The sequence below is a fragment of the Coffea arabica genome, chromosome 4e, assembly GCF_036785885.1.
Source record: "Coffea arabica cultivar ET-39 chromosome 4e, Coffea Arabica ET-39 HiFi, whole genome shotgun sequence".
In the NCBI taxonomy this organism is placed as follows: Eukaryota; Viridiplantae; Streptophyta; class Magnoliopsida; order Gentianales; family Rubiaceae; genus Coffea; species Coffea arabica.
Window position 1 is genome coordinate 6,098,395 of NC_092317.1, and position 21,226 is coordinate 6,119,620.

General features: G+C 37.4%; 2 protein-coding genes and 1 long non-coding RNA gene across 7 annotated transcripts; 2 read left to right on the plus strand and 1 right to left on the minus strand.

The window, feature by feature from the left end:
* Positions 1-3,529: 3,529 nt before the first annotated feature.
* On the plus strand, positions 3,530-16,285 carry LOC113740597 (replication protein A 70 kDa DNA-binding subunit B-like). Of its 5 annotated transcripts, none has more exons than XM_027268148.2 (17): positions 3,530-3,980; positions 4,346-4,394; positions 5,093-5,141; positions 11,455-11,551; positions 11,648-11,793; positions 11,882-12,152; positions 12,233-12,329; positions 12,432-12,556; positions 12,656-12,734; positions 12,830-12,959; positions 13,042-13,193; positions 13,297-13,417; positions 13,494-13,722; positions 13,807-15,248; positions 15,341-15,632; positions 15,715-15,839; positions 15,946-16,285. In XM_027268148.2, exons 5-14 carry the CDS (start codon positions 11,650-11,652, stop codon positions 13,932-13,934), a joined length of 1,476 nt encoding a protein of 491 aa, XP_027123949.1. In that variant the 5' UTR covers positions 3,530-3,980; positions 4,346-4,394; positions 5,093-5,141; positions 11,455-11,551; positions 11,648-11,649; the 3' UTR covers positions 13,935-15,248; positions 15,341-15,632; positions 15,715-15,839; positions 15,946-16,285. The 5 variants fall into 5 exon arrangements, with proteins under 5 accessions (XP_027123949.1, XP_071903489.1, XP_027123948.1 ...); XM_072047388.1 differs by lacking the exon at positions 11,455-11,551 and having other exon boundaries at positions 13,807-14,071; positions 15,125-15,248; XM_027268147.2 differs by lacking the exon at positions 11,455-11,551.
* On the plus strand, positions 5,591-11,534 carry LOC113742517 (uncharacterized). The gene is made up of 6 exons (XM_027270346.1): positions 5,591-5,978; positions 6,115-6,714; positions 6,848-7,009; positions 7,114-8,025; positions 8,117-10,742; positions 10,823-11,534. The coding sequence occupies exons 1-6, from the start codon at positions 5,591-5,593 to the stop codon at positions 11,532-11,534; spliced, it is 5,400 nt and encodes a 1,799-aa protein (XP_027126147.1).
* Positions 16,286-19,869: 3,584 nt separating the features above from the next.
* On the minus strand, positions 19,870-21,187 carry LOC140005974 (uncharacterized). The gene is made up of 2 exons (XR_011813518.1): positions 20,978-21,187; positions 19,870-20,861 (listed from the first exon to the last, which is right to left on the minus strand). It is a non-coding gene; the product is annotated as an uncharacterized lncRNA (long non-coding RNA).
* Between the last annotated feature and the right edge of the window lie 39 nt (positions 21,188-21,226).

Genomic DNA, 21,226 nt, shown 5'->3' on the forward strand with positions numbered 1-21,226 from the left:
GCATTCACATATTATTATCAAATTCCCATTATTTTATTTAGTATTTATTCTACGTAAACAATCAGCAACGTAGTGCGCTTCCGCTGGTGTCATTTATCGTTTGTTCAGGCCATGCACTGCATTTAATTATCGATTCTCCGCTATTAATTGTTATAACAGGCTTTCATCTATTTCATTTGGATCCCTTTTTTTGACCCAATCAATCGCATTTAATTACCAATTCTTTGTGATTCATTGTTAATAACTATTATTTTTGGCTTGCCCAGCCATTTTGCCCAGCCATTTTTGTAGCTTTTTAACATATATAGTCTATGCGGGAATGGGGAGCTTTTCAATTGGGTTGTGATTGCTGACGTGGCATCCTTCCATTGGTCGAATTGGTGGTCGTCCGCTACGTGTGAATTCGCTCGCGTGAATTGGTTGTCCGTCGATTGGTTCTTTTCTTTGTTGCTTGCTTGGACGTCTGGCTTGGAAGTGTGCAGCTCAATTCTGGTCCCACCTGCCTTTGGTTGGCTTTGCTTTGTTTCTTTTTCCTAAATAAATCACAAATAATTATCAAGTTCTTGTAGTTGGCATGTGCTAATTATTAACACGTATTATCAAATTCAAGAGGGGAAAGCATTCACATATTATTTTTGGCTTGCCCAGCCATTTTGCCCAGCCTTTTTTGTAGTTTTTCCTAAATAAATCACAAATAATTATCAAATTCTTGTAGTTGGCATGCGCTAATTATTAACACGTATTATCAAATTCAAGAGGGGAAAGCATTCACATATTATTATCAAATTCCCATTATTTTATTTAGTATTTATTCTACGTAAACAATCAGCAACGTAGTGCGCTTCCGCTGGTGTCATTTATCGTTTGTTCAGGCCATGCACTGCATTTAATTATCGATTCTCCGCTATTAATTGTTATAACAGGCTTTCATCTATTTCATTTGGATCCCTTTTTTTGACCCAATCAATCGCATTTATTAACATATATAGTCTATGCGGGAATGGGGAGCTTTTCAATTGGGTTGTGATTGCTGACGTGGCATCCTTCCATTGGTCGAATTGGTGGTCGTCCGCTACGTGTGAATTCGCTCGCGTGAATTGGTTGTCCGTCGATTGGTTCTTTTCTTTGTTGCTTGCTTGGACGTCTGGCTTGGAAGTGTGCAGCTCAATTCTGGTCCCACCTGCCTTTGGTTGGCTTTGCTTTGTTTCTTTTTCCTAAATAAATCACAAATAATTATCAAGTTCTTGTAGTTGGCATGTGCTAATTATTAACACGTATTATCAAATTCAAGAGGGGAAAGCATTCACATATTATTTTTGGCTTGCCCAGCCATTTTGCCCAGCCTTTTTTGTAGTTTTTCCTAAATAAATCACAAATAATTATCAAATTCTTGTAGTTGGCATGCGCTAATTATTAACACGTATTATCAAATTCAAGAGGGGAAAGCATTCACATATTATTATCAAATTCCCATTATTTTATTTAGTATTTATTCTACGTAAACAATCAGCAACGTAGTGCGCTTCCGCTGGTGTCATTTATCGTTTGTTCAGGCCATGCACTGCATTTAATTATCGATTCTCCGCTATTAATTGTTATAACAGGCTTTCATCTATTTCATTTGGATCCCTTTTTTTGACCCAATCAATCGCATTTAATTACCAATTCTTTGTGATTCATTGTTAATAACTATTATTTTTGGCTTGCCCAGCCATTTTGCCCAGCCATTTTTGTAGCTTTTTAACATATATAGTCTATGCGGGAATGGGGAGCTTTTCAATTGGGTTGTGATTGCTGACGTGGCATCCTTCCATTGGTCGAATTGGTGGTCGTCCGCTACGTGTGAATTCGCTCGCGTGAATTGGTTGTCCGTCGATTGGTTCTTTTCTTTGTTGCTTGCTTGGACGTCTGGCTTGGAAGTGTGCAGCTCAATTCTGGTCCCACCTGCCTTTGGTTGGCTTTGCTTTGTTTCTTTTTCCTAAATAAATCACAAATAATTATCAAGTTCTTGTAGTTGGCATGTGCTAATTATTAACACGTATTATCAAATTCAAGAGGGGAAAGCATTCACATATTATTTTTGGCTTGCCCAGCCATTTTGCCCAGCCTTTTTTGTAGTTTTTCCTAAATAAATCACAAATAATTATCAAATTCTTGTAGTTGGCATGCGCTAATTATTAACACGTATTATCAAATTCAAGAGGGGAAAGCATTCACATATTATTATCAAATTCCCATTATTTTATTTAGTATTTATTCTACGTAAACAATCAGCAACGTAGTGCGCTTCCGCTGGTGTCATTTATCGTTTGTTCAGGCCATGCACTGCATTTAATTATCGATTCTCCGCTATTAATTGTTATAACAGGCTTTCATCTATTTCATTTGGATCCCTTTTTTTGACCCAATCAATCGCATTTAATTACCAATTCTTTGTGATTCATTGTTAATAACTATTATTTTTGGCTTGCCCAGCCATTTTGCCCAGCCATTTTTGTAGCTTTTCCTAAATAAATCACAAATAATTATCAAATTCTTGTAGTTGGCATGCGTTAATTATTAACACGTATTATCAAATTCAAGAGGGGAAAGCATTCACATATTATTATCAAATTCCCATTATTTTATTTAGTATTTATTCTACGTAAACAATCAGCAACGTTGTGCGCTTCCGCTGGTGTCATTTATCGTTTGTTCAGGCCATGCACTGCATTTAATTATCGATTCTCCGCTATTAATTGTTATAACAGGGTTTCATCTATTTCATTTGGATCCCTTTTTTTGACCCAATCAATCGCATTTAATTACCAATTCTTTGTGATTCATTGTTAATAACTAATTAAATGATGTCATTTGAAATATTTTTTTTCCCCAAAAAAACACATTTTGTTCATAATTTTTTTGCAGTTATAGCTTTATTTGGTATTGATTCTACATAAATAATTATCGATTCTCCGCTTCTAATTGTTATAACTATTTATTCATCTACTTTATTTGGATTCCTTTTTTTACCTAATCAATCATGTTTAATTGCCAGTTCTTTGTGATTCATTGATAATAACTAATTAAATGATGTCGTTTCAAGTTGTTATTTCTTTTACCCAACAGATCGCATTTTGTTCATAGCTTTTTCGCAATTATTAACAAACTACATTCTTCTTGGCTGTTCCCCGAATCGGATTTAGTTACCTCTGTTTTTCCAGATTTTATTAAGATAATGTTCTCCTTTATCTTGTGTTGCCCAACAAATCAAGTCTAATTATCAACTTTTAAAAATTGTTTTTTTTAAATTGGGTCTGCAACTTTTTACCCAACAAGTCGCATTTAACTACCACCCCTGAGTTGTTGTTAGCCACAATTTAGCTTCTTTTTTGGGGTTTGCAGATCGGGTCATATTGCCTGCCCTTTTTTACAATTGATTGCTAACTGATTAATTAATATTGTTACTCAATTAGTTACTTTGTTATTCATTGTTAGTTAATTAATATGTCTACGTTGCTCTGTCTTGAGAAGAGCGCTTTTCATTACTCTTGTCTTCCTTGCTTTTGGCGGCTAATTACAAACTAACATCCTTAATTACCAGGTCTTTGCAACGGACAAATTTTGTTTGTTTAGTTTAGCTACATCCTTTCTCGATTTCTTCATCCGCCGCTCACATTTCCCGTCATTAGCCTCCAGCCTCCTTTTGTTGACAGCTAATTGTACCTGAGCTGAACAATACCTGACTGGTTTTTATTATATTGCCCATCCTTTCTGCCTCCATTTACGCTTCCTCATAAGAGCCTCGTAGTCTTTTTTGTCGTTTGCCTGGGGTCATGTCTGTAAATCTACAAGCTGCGGTCGCCTCTTCTCGTTGTCGCCCATCAGCTCTGTTGTTCCCGGCGGTTGACGTTGCTTTCAGTTTCGCATTTGTACAATGGTTATAGCGTTTCTCCGCTTTTCCCCATCGGATCTTCTGCTGCCTACCATCATGAACAGTGGTAATTGTGCATCTACTCCTTTCTTTTGCCTTTTCTATTGCTCTTGTTTCTTTGCTAGAGAGAAAAAACTATCTCATAAACACTGTTCTCCGTTTCCTGGTAATATTTTGAACCTTCCTTTTCCTCATTTATTTTTTGTCTTGGTTCCGATTTGCGCTGTGTTGTTGTTACTGTTTCTTGGTGAGCATGCTGATTTTCTACCGCTTGCTTTCTTTTGTTTTTCCCCTAATTGTTCAAACACTTTGCCATTGTTGTCATACTGCCCCTACTAAATTTTCATCACCGAATCAGCTCCTCTTTTTTTACTGCTCGTTTTTTCCCACCTTGCCTTACTGTCTTTTACTTGCTTGTTGTTTCTTTGATAGCTTCTGCTGTTATTCGTTTCTGTGGGATTGGGCCTCTTTGTACAAGCAGGTTAGTTACTCTTATTTTGTTCTCTTCTTGTTTTCCTCTTTTATCTGTATTTTATCTTTTAATTTGTACCATTTCGATGTGCAATTTCTAATGCATCGTTAGCTAGCTTATACGTTCTATATACATGTTATTTTATTTAGTAATGCTGTTACGTTGCCACCGACAAAATACTTATTCCTTGCACTATAATTACCTGTCTGGCTTTTTTGTTCTTGTTAAATATGTGTTGTTTCCTCGGTTGTTGGACTATTGACTCATGAACAGTTGTAATTGTGCATGTACTGTTTTCTTTTCCCTATTCTATTGCTCTTGCTTCTTTGCTTGGAAGAAAGAGCTACCTCATAAGCAGTATACTTCGTTTTCTTTGGCTCTTTTAAACTTTATTTTCCCGATATATTGCCTTGGTTTTAATTTGCACTGGTGTTGTTGTCACTGCTTCTTGGTGAGCATGTTGATTTTTATAGTTTCATTTCTTTTGTTCTTTCCTCTACTTGTTCAAATATTTAAGCATTGCTGTCATGCTGCTTTGTTTTAAATCTCTTCCTTGCTTCTCTACTTTGTTGTGTGCTGGATCGACCATTTTTACTTTTCCCCTGTCTCTGCTAAATTTTTATAGCCAAATCAGCTCTTTTTTTTGCCGCTCTTTTTTCCCCCACCTTTTCTTGTTGCCTCTTACTTGCTCGTGGTTTCTTTGATAGCTTCTACTGTTATTTGCTTCTGCGGTGTTGGACCTCTTTATACAAGCAGGTTAGTTATTCTCATTTTGTTCTCATTTTTTTAACTCTTTCCTCTGCATTTTATCCTTTAATTTGTGCCTTTTTGCCATGCATTTTTTGATGCATCATTAGCTGCATGTTGCTCTAATCTTACCTTTTTTTATCCTTTACCTGACTTTTTTTAACCTTTTGTGACCTCTATCCATTTTATGTCCATGCTATTCTATTTTCCTGGTGCTGTTCCATTGGTGGTGACAAAAATCCTATTTCCTGCACTATAATTACCTGCCTAACTTTTTGGTTCTTGTTACATTTTTGTTGTTTACTCAGTTGTTGACTATTTACTCCTATACCTCTCTGCTTTTTTTTTTTAACTCGCTCTGTTTTCTGTCATTTTTTGTTTACGTTTTTTTCACTAAGTTAGGTATTCCTTTCTTTACATAGCCCTTTGGCATTTTTAGAACTCTTAGTGAAACTCGAATGGATAGAAATGCCGCTCGCCGCAAAAAGTATGCAGAAATGCCACCACTGAAAAAAAAACAACTTCTGCAACGACGAAGAGAGAACAGATCTGCCAAGAAAAAAGATGCACGTTTACTGCCACGTATTCGCAAGGTTCCTCTGGGTTATATAGAATCAGGTGTTTGTTTCCCTGATTCGCATCCTGAAAAATTCGATGGTGCGAATGACCCTTCTATGCATAGTGAAATCTTAGGAACCGAAGCGTTAAAGACCGATCATAACAGTGTTGTTACTGAGGCATTGCAATATATGTCTTCTCGTGAGTCTGCTTCTTTTGTTCCGCGTGTTCATTTTGCTTCTACTACTCAGATAGCAAACGACATGCCGAATGCAAGTGTTCTTGCAGGTATAGTTGATGATGCCCTTCTTCCTTCTTATTCAGTGGGTGTTTTTTTAAATCACCTTCACTACCCTACCTACTGGTTCCTGTATTAGCATATCAATTCTTTGTAAATGGGTGCATCTTCGTTTGCAATCTGCAGAGTCTCCGCTTGCTGCTAAGGCTGATCTTACGAACTGCAAAGGAAAATTCCTTCCAGAAAAAAGAAAAAATTTGACCCTTTCTTCTCCTTCTGTTGAATCTGATTTCTGCCTGCCTAGGAGGAAAATTAGTAACTCTGTGCCTGTGGCGTTACATGAACGACCAAGCAATTGCTTTGCTCGTTCTCGAAGCGTTATCCAAGATGTTAACTCTGCCAAAGAGGATTTGCTTATGAACGGTCTTTTTGAAAATTCAATAGAATACTGCTCTTCTGACCATGTTTCTGTGAAGTCTGAAAAATTTTATCCCCTCAGAGCTACTGTTCATGCGGATCCATTTCTACAGCAAAAAAATGCATCTGTTGAGAAGCAAACTTTTATGCTTAGATCTGCTTGCTCTGTTCCTGTGATGTCCATTGACAGGACCACCGGTTCTTCTCATCTTTTTGAAAACGTTATTAACTATTCTCCTTTGGCCAAAGTTTATATACAATCTGGTCATCCACGGTTTTCTTCTGCTTATGAGCAGCAAAAACTTCATTTTGAAAAAATTGTATCATCCTCTGAGAACCCAGCTTTCGATCCAGCTTCTACATCTGGAGGTATATTTTTTAGCCAGCAGTTATTTCCAATGCAGTCTTACTGACTATTCTTTCCTTCCTACCACATCCTAATTATGTTCATTGGAATGACACTATCCTATTTTGGTTAGCTTATTTCTTTATACGATTGCAGAAACCACCTCTATTCAGGTCAGCCGCCCTACCGATCCTATTGAAAAAAATGATTCAGCCGTGACTGCAACAGAAAATGCACACTTTTCTGCCTTCTCATCTAAAACACGGCCTTTTACTCGAGCACCTTCTTCTCGTCGTCGTGTGAGGAAGCAGACTCCGGGTTAACATTTTATTTCTCAATAACTATTTAGATGCCATTACTATATAGCCTAATAGAGGCACAACTTAGTCCGCTTCTCACCCATAGTTTTAAAATAAATGCAGCTGCACCTAAAAGGGGGAGGCAGCAACGCATTTTTCCAATCACTGAAATCCCACAAGAAGCTTTGACTCTTCCAGACGCTCCTGATTGTGAGCACTGTGGAGCCAAGAGGTTCCATTTAGAACCTCCTAACTTTTGCTGCTCTGGAGGAGAGATTTCTATTGTGGCTCCATCTATGCCTTATGATCTTAAACGCCTATTTATCGAAAATGATGAGGAAAGCGCTCATTTTAGGAATAATGTTAGGACCTATAATAACAACTTGGGCTTCACATCCTTCGCTGCAAGATATGATCCAGAGCTGACCAAGAACACAAAAGGTGTTTACACTTTCCGTGTTCAAGGTCAGGTCTACCATTTTCTTAATGGTTTACTACAGTCAAGCGAAAAACCTTCTGGAATTCAGTTTTACTTTTTTGATTCTGATGAAGAATTAGCAAAAAGAGTTGGAAGTTCTGATAAGTTGCGTGGAGGCGTTTTAAAATTACTTATGCGTATCCTGTCCAACAATCCTTATGCCAAATTCTTTAAGAATCTCAGAAATGTCCCGAACATTGACAACTATAGGATTGTTTTGAATTGCTATCCTGGTTTGGACCAGCGCGTCTATAACCTACCTACAGCCTCTCAAGTTGCTGCCATATGGACTGAGGATGACGATGAATCAGCGGATAGGAATGTCCATATTCAAGTTTATACTCACTCTAATACCAGCCATAGAATTAAGCATTACTATGGCTGTTATGATCCTTTACAATACCCTATTCTCTTCCCTCAAGGTGAATGTGGATGGCACCATGGTGTTAAGAAACTTCACAAGAGGAAGAGAAATGCAGATTCCTGTGAAGCTGATTTCAGCGTTGATCCTTCCACTGTTGATGACCCTTCACTTTTACTAGATTTGGAACGTAGAGGCAAGTGTTTTTCTTGCTGTCTTTGACTATTAGAAACAAGCATCATAAGCTGTATCGACATTAGTTTGACCTTTTTATTTGTTCTTTATAGCCGTTGACCATGGAAAGAGTGAAGAGGACACTGTATCGGCAAGAGAGTATTATTGTTATAGGTTTCAAATAAGGGAAAACGATGAGTCGATGTTACTGCACTGTCTCAGACTTCTACAACAATTTTCGGTTGATTCCTATGTGAAGATAGAAACTTCTAGGCTGGACTTTCATAGGCACCGACAAAATGTAGTTAGATCAGAAATTCTTCAAGGGGTATTGGACAGTGTCTCTCTAGGCCAGGCTGAAGGTTCTAAAGTTGGACGTAGGATAGTGCTACCTGCTTCGTTTATTGGTGGTCCTAGGGACATGAGGCGCCGCTATCTTGATGCAATGGCACTCGTACAAAAGTACGGAAAACCAGACATTTTTCTTACCATGACCTGCAATCCGGCATGGAAAGAAATTCAGTGCAACCTGAAGTATCATGAAAAGCCTCAAGATAGGCCTGATCTTTTAGCTAGAGTTTTTAGAGCTAAATTCGATATGCTTAAGCATGAGCTCTTGAATAAACAGATTTTTGGTGAAGTAGCAGCCTGCGTGTATGTCATTGAATTTCAAAAGCGGGGATTTCCACACGCTCATTTGTTACTCATTTTAAAGCCTCAATTTAAGCTGCTCAATCCGGAATCTTATGACAAGGTAGTCTGCGCTGAATTACCTGATCCGCTTCAATATCCTCACCTCTACTCTCTTGTTGTAAAACATATGCTCCACGGTCCCTGTGGCGATATGGATAAAAGTTGCCCTTGTATGAAAGATGGTTCTTGCAAGAGTCATTATCCAAAAAATTTCTGCCCTCATACAACCCATGGTGAAGATAGCTATCCATATTATAGAAGAAGGGATGATGGCAGGAAAGTGAAAGTTCGCAGATTCACTCTTGATAATAGGTGGGTTGTGCCTTACAGTCCCTATCTCCTTGCTTTATTCGATTGTCACATGAACGTGGAGATTTGTTCTACCATTAAATTGGTCAAGTACTTGTATAAATATGTGTTCAAGGGGCATGATCTGGTTTGCTTTAGAATTATGGCAGATGATAGTGCTACTGATATTGATGAGATTAAAGAATTCCAAAAGGGTCGATACATCTCGCCTCCGGAAGCATTTTGGCGCATCTATGAGTTCCGTTTAAACGAGATGACCCCATCTGTTTATACTCTCCAGGTTCATCTTCCAAATCAACAGTTTGTTTCTTTCCCGAAGAACTCGGACTTGCTGCAATTGTTAGCTAAAGTAGATTTTTCTAAAACCATGCTGACTGAGTTCTTCAAAATGAATGCGACCAACGCAGCTGCTGAGAACCTTAAATGCTTTTATAAAGATTTTCCTCAGCATTTCGTTTGGTCTTCTAAGTATAGACACTGGACAGAAAGGAAGCGTCGAAAGGTGATAGGTAGACTCGTCAGTGTTAGTCCACGAGAGGGAGAACGGTACTATCTGAGGCTGCTCTTAAATCATATTCCAGCACCGATATCATTCGATGATCTCTTGACTGTTAATGCTAAAAAAATGAAGTCGTTTAGAGAGGCTGCTCTGGCACTTGGGTTGCTGCAATCTGATACGTACATAGAAGAAACGCTTGAGAAAGCTGCTACATTTCAAATGCCGTCTTCACTCAGATTATTATTTGCAACTCTTCTTGTCTATTGTTCTCCAACTGATCCAGCGATGTTATGGAGAAAATTTGAATTGGACTTTACTAGAGATTATGAACGGCAAAAACAATATCATGCCTACTCTCCCGCTCAGATTAGGGGATTGGTTCTAGCTGATATTAACAAATCACTTCAGCAGATGGGTACATCCATTGCTGCCTATCAGTTGCCATTAGATGACCTTGTTAGTGTGGATCATGTTCATTTGACAAAGGAGATAGAAGCTGAGAAAAACATAGACATACCGCCAGAAGATCTATTGATGTCTTTGCAACTAAATGTCCAGCAAAAATATGCTTATGACACCATCTTACAGACGTGCTTTGCTTCCCAAGGGCATTCATTTTTTATTGATGGTCCTGGTGGTACCGGCAAAACCTTTTTATACCGGTCGCTGCTTGCTACTTTGAGGTCACAAGGTTATATAGCCATTGCAGTAGCAACCTCTGGAATTGCAGCGTCTATCCTGCCTGGAGGAAGAACTGCACACTCAAGGTTCAAGATACCTCTTGACTTCTCAAAGAACAGAACCTGCCAGCTTAGCAAACAAGGCAGTGTTGCAAGGCTGCTCTCGGAGTCAAAACTGATCTTGTGGGATGAGGCTTCCATGGCAAAACGAGAAACTATTGAGGCATTTGATGATTTGCTTAGAGATATCATGGAATCTGAACTGCCTTTTGGGGGTAAGGTTGTTGTGTTTGGTGGGGATTTTCGCCAGACGCTGCCTGTTATTGAGCAAGCAACAAAGGAAATCCTTTTGCAGTCGTGTTTTCTCAATTCTCCATTGTGGTATAAACTTCATAAACTGAAGTTGACGGAAAACATGCGAGCTATATTAGATCCTCAGTTCTCCGAATTCTTGTTAAGAGTTGGCGAAGGGCATGAACTTGTGGACTTCAACGGTGAAATAACTTTGCCTAAAGATTTAGTTATTCCTTATTACGATAAAGAAGAGTCCTTAAACAGGTTACATTACTTAAAAAATTCTGGTCTATCTATCTACTCTTTAGTATATACAGCTTCTAATTAAACTTCTTTATTAACAGGTTGCTACAATCTGTATTCCCAGATTTAGCTCTCTATTCCTTGGATCCATATAGGATGATTAACAGGTGTATTCTTACCCCTAAAAATAGCTCAGTTGATGAGCTAAATGATATACTAATTAAAAGGTTCCCTGGAGAGCTGCACACTTTCATTAGCTCTGACAAAACTGTTGACCAGCGGCACCAGGGGGATTATGAGGATTTTCTTAATTCTCAGAATCCAAAAGGCCTTCCTCCTCACAGGTTAATGTTAAAAGAAAATTGTCCGATTATACTGATAAGGAATCTAAATCCTGTTGAAGGCCTGTGCAACGGCACAAGGCTTATATGTAGAGAGCTTGGCCGGCATACTATCTCCGCTGAAATTGTCTTCGGCCAGCATAAAGGAAAGAGGGTTCTCATTCCAAAGATACCCTTACAAACTCCCGACAGCCAGAAGAATTCTATTGCATTTATAAGAACTCAGTTTCCTGTTCGACTCTGTTTTGCGCTGACCATTAATAAATCTCAGGGACAAACTCTCGATTACGTTGGCATTTACTTGAGAGAACCTGTCTTTTCTCATGGACAGTTATATGTAGCCTTGTCCAGAGTTAGAACTTCGGCTGAGCTGAAAATACTTATTGTACCAGGAACTTTTGATGGTATAAAAACGGACTGCAAAACTAGAAATGTTGTGTTCGGTGAAGTTTTTGAATTGAGCCAGCAGTAGAACTTTCTTATAGCCAGGTATACTTGTACCGGTCCATGCTGTGTTTACTTATTGGTAAAGGTCTTGTGTATACCCAAGCTTGTACATTATAATCATTTTTCCTTTTTTTACAGGAATGTCTAACCTCTTGCAAATTGAAGAAATCGTGCCTGATATGAAAAACTGGTCCTGTGTGATCACGGTCCAAGAAAAGCAACAGGTCACAGATTCGTTGGGAACACCAACCAAAAAGCAAAAGTTTGTCTTCTATGATTCAGAGGTTACATTTTTAAACCTGAATAATTTGAACTCTTTCTTTGTTTGTCCATCATAATTCTTATGTGTACTTTTTTTTTGTTTTCTGATAGGGCTCTAAAGTTGAAGGGATAATCTTCAATGCTGATATTCCAAGGATGAGTCCTATGTTGCAGGTTTATAAAAGATATAAGATTTCAAATGCTGATGTGAGGACTATTCCGCAAAAGTTTCAAAGTGCTGGATTAATCAAACAGTGGGTGATCACTTCAAAAACTGTCATTGAAGAAGTTGATGGCAATGAAGACATTATGCCTGTTAAATTTGCGTTCACTGACTTTGCTGATTTATCTGACTACATGGATGATAAAAACAAGTCCGTTGGTGAGTATGTAAACAGTCTATCATTCATATTTTTGTCACACAATCGTTCTTTTCTCAGCCTGTCTTCTTTCCCCTTGCAGATGTCCTCGGAGTGGTGATCAGTTCATTGGCCATGAAGACAATCACTAGAAACTCCAGACAGTCAAATGTTCAGAAATTTGTCCTCCTAAATGAAGAGTGCGCAGTATTTTTATCATTGTTCACGCTCTTTTACTGGTCTTATCGCATTTTTCCTATAGCTTTGAAACTTTTTTGTCCTGCCTTTTATGCCAACGTTAGGTCTCAAACTGTCCTGCTATCTTTATGGGATGATTTTCTGAACAATGAAGGTCAGATACTGCTGAATAACATGCACAGCTATCCTGTTATCATTGGTCGAAGACTGAAAGTTAACAACTACAATGGTCTGTTAACATGCTTTTTTTTTTTTGTATTATAACCTTTATTTGTATATCAAGGTTCTCAGACATAGCTCAGCGTTCATTCTGTTGTTTATTCGGCAGGTGTTTCTCTCTCAACCTGGTTCGATTCTGCATTGCTTGTTGATCCACCGATACAGGAAGCGAGACAGCTCAAGAATTGGTGCAATGGCATTAACTAACATTTTTTTTATGCACCTCAGTGTCACTTATATCGTTCTTCCCCATATTTCACTTACATCATCTTTTTCCTTGTAGGGCAATGAGAAATGCTAAGTCAATTGCAGAAATCATTGATGCAAAAAGTTACATTAAATACAATCCTGCGCTTTCTTTAAAGAGAGACCAGAAAACTACTCTAATTTGCAATGTTACCGCATCACAGAAGGTGATCAGATGATATTCAGTTATGTTATTTTACAGCTTCGTACCTATTCAGATTTCCATCTAATAAATGTCTTTCTTTTTAGACTGCTTGGGTCAAGGCAAAACTCTCTTTTGAACAGATCTTCCAGAAATATTGGTATATGAGCTGTGCAAGATGTTATCGAGCTACTGCAGCAGACTATGGAATGGAGTTTACTTGTAATTCGTGCAAAGAGAAGGGCGCTGCTATGCCTAGGTCCTATATTACTACATCATTAGCTTTAATTTAGCTGCTTAATTCCTCTTAATGTTAATGTTATGCAGTGTATCGCCTAAGCACTTGTATACTTATATTTTAGGTGCCGCTTTGACGTTGATTTGATCGATGACAGTGGAGTTATACCTGCTTCTATCTTTGGAGATCTAGCAGAAAAAATTCTCACCTTCACTGGCCTTGAAGCAATGGACCACTTTAATCAGGTTATTTTAATCGGTCAGATTTAATAATAAGTGCAGTATTTCCTTCTGACTCTTATATCGTCTGTGCTTCGTCCAGAATCTTGAGCTGCCACTTCAGTTTGTCCACGAACAGCTTAAAACAAAGACATTTCTGGTTCACATTAAACCAGTCCAAACACAGCTCGCTGATACCAGACAGCGGTATACGATTTTATATTGCTCTGAACTTGAACCAAAAATGAGTCATGCTCAACTAACACATGAACCAGAATCTGTCTCTCTTTCATGTGACCAGCAGGCTGAAAATGAGCAGCTATTGACAGCAGGTTCGTGAATATACTTGGAGTAGTGATGCATCCCTATGTTTTCTTTCGATGAACTATTAACTTAACTGAATGTTGCACTCATAGGACATGGTGGTTCTAGCTCGAAAGTGCGTCTTCGCCTAAGTCAAAAGTTTGATGAAACAGAAACTGTCAGCACCAATGAGTTTGATAGTCCACATGCTGATTCCAAGAAGAAAGCAAAATTAGGCTGAATTGTTGTCACTGCGTTTGGCATTGCTCGAGCATTAATATGTTTTGGGGTGGTTCTGTAATCTGCACTCCTATGCTTAGACAGATTGTTAGCGTTTTTTGCAAATACTGCTCGTCCATTCACAATTCCCTGGCTTTTGTGCGTAGTTACCTACTAAACTTCTTTTTGTCATGCCCATTGAACTTTGATTATGGCACCTGTATCAGAGTTCTTGCCAGGCTTTCAAAGATTAACTGAAATCCTACAATGTTGGTTAGCATAAGGATTTTCACAGATATCTTTGGATTCCTGGCGATGAACTCCCTTTGTGTAAAACTGATAGCTTTATAAGCTATACAATGTGGGCTTCCTTTCCATTTGTTTATAGTTTTTTAAAATTACAATTGCTGCTATCAATTTCGAACATGTTGGACTATCTGCTCTGGCTACATATTTAGTTCCTGTTACTTATATGCTGGACTATCTGCTCTACTTAGCATGCTGAGTACACGTTGCATAATAATTTTCCCTTCAAACCATTAAAGCATTGCAGATGCATTACTTTCCATGCTATCAATTGACAGCTCCTACTTAATATTTTGCAGAACTAGCAGCTTTATAATCTATATAATTTGAGATTCTTTTCCGTTTCTTTATATTTTGTCCAGTAGAGTTGTTATTATGCATTTACAGCCTCCAGCTTTGTACGCATGCATTTATTGCGAATGGCAACATTTTTTACAAATAAAACTTATATATTCAGGTCCATTAAAGCATTACAGGCCATTAAAGCATTACATAATGAATTATGATCTTGCCTTCAGGCCATTAGAGCATTACAAATGCATCCTTATCACATGCAGTCGGTTGACAACTCACACTTAAATGTTTCACATTGAATTGTCTTTTCTATTCATTGGTCCTTACCTTCCTCTACAACTAATTCAACTGTGGTAGGAGAAGACTTGCACTTAGCATTAACAGCAATGAACAGTATACTCTTTTTACATTGATCCTTTCTTTATATATATGCTCTTTGCCATTTACAAAATCATCCATAACAACTCTTAACCATAGATTTGCATTACCGCTTTTTCTGCATAAGAACTTGCCAGCAGGTGAGTTGCTCTACAATGTATTTGTAATCCTTGTCATATGATATAGCCTTGTACTCGCATTTTCTATTAGTAAACCACTTGTCTGATTTTCCAGCATCGATTTTCCTCCTGGTAGTTCAATGGCAGCAACAATCTTAACATCTCCAACAAATTTTCAACCGACAAATAGTTGCTTATCAGCTTGCTGTTTTCTACTAAAATGCATCCACAGAGGACAGGTTAACTTTTACCTCCTTCACTTACATTGCAGCATTTAGTGTTAAATAGCATGGTATTCTTTGACAATATTTTCCTACTGCATTTCTTAAAGGTATTACCTGCTCAGTTTGAATCATTGTTTCATCAGCACCACAACAATAGAATTATTCTAAGGTTTGGACTGCGGCAATGGCCTATCACAGTCACGGACCATGCATTCGCACAAGGCTGGGATGCTTTTTGTGAAGACAATATTGTCAAAAGGCATGACACACTATTACTTCGACATAGCGGAAATCTAATATTCGATGTCATTCATTTTTGTGAACTACAGAAACAAGTTCTTTTGCCTTGGACCGTTCCCCTGCCAGACCTATTGCACATGAATCCTATTGCATCAAGAGGTAAACATATCATTGTATCTATCTCGCATCCACATCTATATCATCTATTATTTTTAATGTAATGCATAGTCACTAATTACAGATGGTATCCAAATAGCCGCTGGACAACAAGAAGTTTCTTCCTCGCTAAGGCCAGATTTCTGTCAAGATCTATCTGATTCGGTTTGCTTTTATCAAGTCTTTAACTCGGCGACTCCAAACAGTTTGGTAAGCTATTCTATGCTTAACTGCATTTTCTTTTTCATCTCAACTTTCTCACAAGCAATTGCCTTTTCTTTCTATATATCTTCTAATCTGCACCTCTTGATGATAGAAAATCCCGCGCTTTATTGATCACTTCATCAATGGTATCAAGACTCCCATGTTACTTATCAACACTGGACACAGAAGTACTCAAGTTGGTGTAAAGCATAAACGCCTTCACCAAAACTGGAGAGATTTCGTTCTTCAACATGAATTGCAGCACAATGAAACTCTTGTCTTTATTCCGGAATCTGAAAATATATTCACAGTTTTGATCTTTGATGATACCGGAGTTGAGAAACTTTTTCCTTGGTTTCACACATTCAATGTTTATTCGGATGCTTAATAAATTTACCTGAATCATGCAGTGTAATTTACCCATCAATTGAATACATTACTGGTAGTTTTCACTTCTTTCTAGCTAAACTAATCTACATTACTTCTTCTTTGAATTAACTAATTTTACAAAATTTTTTATTCAGCTTGGGCATTACTGGGCATCATTACATTCACCCACCGCGCAACGCGCGGTGATTCCCTCCTAGTATATCTCTATGTTACTATGTACATTGCTGAACAGGGATTTGACTACCACCCAAAGTGCAACCAGTTGGGACTTACCCATGTTGCCTTCGCAGATGATCTCTTTATCTTATCAGCAGCCATGGAGGAAGACTGCAAGTTATTAAATCTGCACTTGCTGGTGTTCAAATATATTGGTCGAGTCGAGTGCATTTATTCCGCCGCCTAAAGAGAGTCATTAGAAGAAGAAGAATAGAAAGCTTATATATATAGTATCTTCCTTTCTCTGGTCGGGTGAAATAAAGCAGCAGTATGGAGCCAAAGTTAGCTGGTATCATATATGTAAGCCAAAAGAAAAAAGGAGGTGGCCTGGGTGTGCATGACTTGACTCTATGGAATCAATGTTTGGTCCTCAAGTTAAGCGGATATGGAATATTTGAGCCAAGAAGGATACATTATGGGTGAAGTGGGTACGCATAATTCAGCTTAAATCATCATCAGACTGCTCTTGGAGTTTTAAAGCTGAGAACGATAGCTCCAGGCTTCATCAAACAGGTGGTTGGAAATGGTCAAGATACCAACTTCTGGAATGACCAATGGCATCCGCTAGGGCCATTATACTTGCACTTTTCTGAGAACTTGCTTACTGGATTCAATCTGTCAAAATTGGACTCTGGTTTGCTATGCAAAAACTCAGACCAGTATCACCTGAAGTCACCTGGTACAAACTGGGATTGGTAGATTTCGTAGAACAGCCTTGGCTGTCTCAAATTACTGCATCTGTGTTGGTTTTTTGGGGGCATAAACTAAGAAACAACACCTTAGTGTTGCAAAAAAAGCTTATAAGAGACTTCCATTGAAGGTGGAAAATGAGCTTATATTCTACATTCATCAACTCACTATTTATAGTGATTACATGAAACAAACTAGCAAAATATCCAACTAACAATTATCCTAAAAATCTCAACAAAATATAATCTTCTACTACTAGCAAATCTTATCTAAAATATCTGTTAACAAACCAATATGATCTTTGGTTAACAAATATCCTTATTTTTCTAATAACTAAATTATTTTGATATTAAACATAATCTAGCAAAATATGTAGGAAAAGTTGCATATTCCAACAATCTGGAAAGCGAGAAATCGAGTGATTTTCCAGCAAGAAACGGCATCCTCTGTGAGAAATAATAGTTGCTCAAATTATTAACACTATCAGGCATGTTGGTGCTTCGTGGAGACAGGTACCAAAAACCCATGACAACTGGAGATTGATTGCAGAGTGGGGAATCCCGGTAGTATGTTTTGATAGATAGTGAAGTATGTATGGACAAGACAGGATCAGTAAGAGTACATAGCTAATGCAAAGATGGCCTTGATTCTTTCCATGAATAGAAATTGAACAGTTTTGCTCTCAAAAAAAGAAAAAAGAAAAAAAAGAGAGAGGTAGATATAACTCAATATGAATGGACTTTCCGGTACCTTCTTTATGAGTTTTTCCAGCTAATAACATAACTTTAAGAGTAAGTAGACAATGGCAATAAAAGACGATCTTGAGCATAAGGAAATAAGAGAAGAAAAAGAACTCTTTAGCAAATAATTGAAGTTTAACAAGCTAGAAAGATTAAGCAAGAAACAAAGTTTAAGGTGTAGCTAGCTCTATAACGACTCTATCAATTCAACATATATCCCTTCAATCAATTTAATCTTCAACCCATTTGATTTGAGTATTTACATCATGACGGCATATGCCCGTCTTTCCCGATGTTGTGTAGCATGAAGAAATTTTTTTTAATTTACTTGGAATACTATACTCATATTTTGCTTTGACATCCCTTCAATCCATTTAAACTTCAATTCATTTGTTTTGAATCTTCACACATGAGGACATATACCGCCTTTCCCAATGTTGTATAACACGAAGAAATTTTTTGAACTTACTTCGAATACTATACTCGTATTTTGCTTTGACATGTGAATTATAAATTTGAAGTAATTTACTTGAATTTTTAACTTAAAAGTTAAGTAATAATAGGAGTGTCGATATAGTGATTTTTTTTGGATAAGTGGGAGGTCTTGAATTCAGACCTCCTACTTACAACTACGGGTGTTCATATTTCAGAAAAAAATCTAAAAATCAGCCGATCTAATTTAAATAGAATTTTCGAACAACGGAATTCAAAAAAATTGAAATATAATATTCGGTAAAATGGTTTGGGAACAGATATTAAAAATATATTACTGAATTACCGATTACCAACCGAATTATTAAATTATTTATAATATTATATTATATATTTATTTATTACTAAATATAAGATTAAATCTTAATCCTATTACTAAATACTGATTTGTAATTACTAATTAGCTAACTTAATTATAATTATATTTGGAATACAAATTTTGATGGAAGTTGGCATGTTGGACTTTAGTTTGACAATTAAATCTAGAATTCTTGTTCATTTCAATGTTGTTTAAGAATTGAGATTATGAGCTAGGGTTTAGGATTATAAACCCCTTTTTTTTTGGCATATCATGTTTGTTTGAATTAAGTTGATTGAATTTTATTAAAAAATTCATGGGATATTATTTTGTTACAACAATTTTTTAGAAAAAAAATTAAAATATTTTAATTCACTATTGACATTTTTTATTTTAGATATTAACGAATTACTGATTTTTCGATCTAATTTACCAAACTAAAGTTTGAAAGATAATCAAATATTGGTCTTAAACAATCAAGTCCTTAAAAATTGGAATTTTTTTTAATCAAATTCAGGATTACTGGCTGATAGACATCCCTACTTATAATTCCTGTCATTTTATTACCTCACTCAACCCTCCCCCTATCAATATAGTCTTCAATTTATTTTAATGGAAATTTTATGTGACTAAAATTGGCCCTTTCTCCAATCAAAATGGAATTAAATTGCTATTTTTAATTCACTTAAAATGTTAATTAACAGCTTTTTCAATTAAATATCCTTTATGCATTTGCAAAAATTGTTAAAGATAACTTAGATGAGAGACAAATATGTTTTGGCAAAATCATAACTCAATAAGGACCAAATTCGTATTCTCTCTCTCTCTCTCTCTCTCTCTCTGTTTTTTTTTTTTGAACGAATTGCGCGAAATGTCACTAAACTATTTCAAAGTGCCGGTTCTGGTCACTAAACTTTTTTATTAGCGCGAAATGTCACTGAACTAGTAAATCTATGCCGTTTTGGTCACTCCGTGTATTTGTGCCGTTAGGAGAGACGAAAAATCACTTTTTAAGGGGTAATTTCGTCTACACAATGGTTAAAAAATTTATGCCCTCATTCTTTTTCACCCACAACCATCCATCACCTACATTGCCACCCACCGCCATCACCTCCACCTCCACTCTCCTTCCTTTCCCTTTTTCTTTCTTCTTCCTCCTCCTCCCTCTTTCACCATTTGTAACAAAGAACACCCTTTATCATTACTTACCTTTCCTTACATTATTTATCATTACTTACCCTTTATCGGTCAAGAGCACGAAACTAACCTTTCATTGGATGATCGATGGACAGTATATGCACAGGACTCACGAAACTAACCCACAAGAAAAACGGCAGCAAAGCAGAAATTCAACTAGACAGGATTATTGCTCTGATGCAGAAAGGTCAAGAGCCAGGACTGAAAAAACGAGGGTGCAAATTACTAACCTCAGTTCTGATTGTCCGCCTATTCAGGAAAGGGCCAAGAGGGAAAGGAAACCCAGTGATATTGAAGTAGAACCTTCCGCCACTGCTACCACTCGTGCTGCTGATGGCTTTTCCGGAAGCAACTACCAAATTGACATTCTTGATTACTTTGGGTTTTAATTGAAAAGATAAGCCATTTAAAGGTGACCCACCAAGGAAAGCAGTAGTGTTTGATTCTCCTGAAGATGAATGATTTAGCAATAAAGTGGACTTCGGCGAGGTCAAATTGATGCCTGCCACCATTTTCAAATAAAATTTCCTCCCACGCTCCCACTCCCCAAATTAGTGCCAAATTAGCGTCAGCTCAGGTGAGGCAACGCAAGAGTTGCAAATCTAAATTGTGGCCGGATACAGAGTAAGGAAGGAAAAAGCTTCGGATAGAAAACTTGAAAGAGGGCCAGAGGTTTTTCAGCTAAGAAGAAATGGGAAAAACGAACGAAGTAAAAACAAGAAAAGCAGAGGAGGAGCTGCGGAGGAATTGGAAAACAGAGGATGAAGAAAAGAGGTCTGGACGAAGGACGAGAGAAAGAGGGGAAAGAGCATCAGCGCATCTCTTTTGCCGCTGCTGTTCGTTTTTGCGCTCACCGCCACTGAAGCCGCCGCCGCTCGAAGGAAGCCGCCATCACCTCCCCAGAATCCTCCATCATCGTCGTCTGCAAATCTTCAATCGAACAGATGTGGTAAGTCCTCTTTCCCCTTCAACCGAACAAATTCTGTTTTCTCCTCAAGCTTAGACCTATAAGAATCTCAAAACCGAGATTAGCTTATTGTGATTTGTATGTTGATTGTACGCAATTTTGTGTATACATGCTTTCTGTGTTGTTTGGGATTGAATGTCTTTATGTTTCTTACCAATTCTTGGGCTGATTAACTTCAAATTGAACAAAAGAATCGGTGAAATTTCTTATGCTCATTTGGTGTTCGACGAAATGCCTAGCTAAAAGTTCTTATTGAAAGATGCTTTATTTGCAATTTTTTTTCTTTCCTCGTGGAAAAAATCGGTTAAGTTGGTCAATTCGCTTCCTCACGTTTGAGAAATTTTGATGCATTGCTGTCTTCCGTTTTTCCGTCTCTCATGATTATGTAAAAGCTTCAAGGAAA

Excerpts from the sequence above, each read along its gene's own strand:
- LOC113742517 (XM_027270346.1), top strand. The coding sequence starts at position 5,591 with ATGGATAGAAATGCCGCTCGCCGCAAAAAGTATGCAGAAATGCCACCA. Across the intron at positions 6,715-6,847 it reads TCCAGCTTCTACATCTGGAG|AAACCACCTCTATTCAGGTC; the intron begins GTATATTTTTTA and ends ATACGATTGCAG. Across the intron at positions 7,010-7,113 it reads TGTGAGGAAGCAGACTCCGG|CTGCACCTAAAAGGGGGAGG; the intron begins GTTAACATTTTA and ends AAATAAATGCAG.
- LOC113740597 (XM_027268148.2), top strand. The coding sequence starts at position 11,650 with ATGTCTAACCTCTTGCAAATTGAAGAAATCGTGCCTGATATGAAAAAC. Across the intron at positions 12,735-12,829 it reads GCGAGACAGCTCAAGAATTG|GGCAATGAGAAATGCTAAGT; the intron begins GTGCAATGGCAT and ends TTTTCCTTGTAG. Across the intron at positions 12,960-13,041 it reads ATGTTACCGCATCACAGAAG|ACTGCTTGGGTCAAGGCAAA; the intron begins GTGATCAGATGA and ends CTTTCTTTTTAG.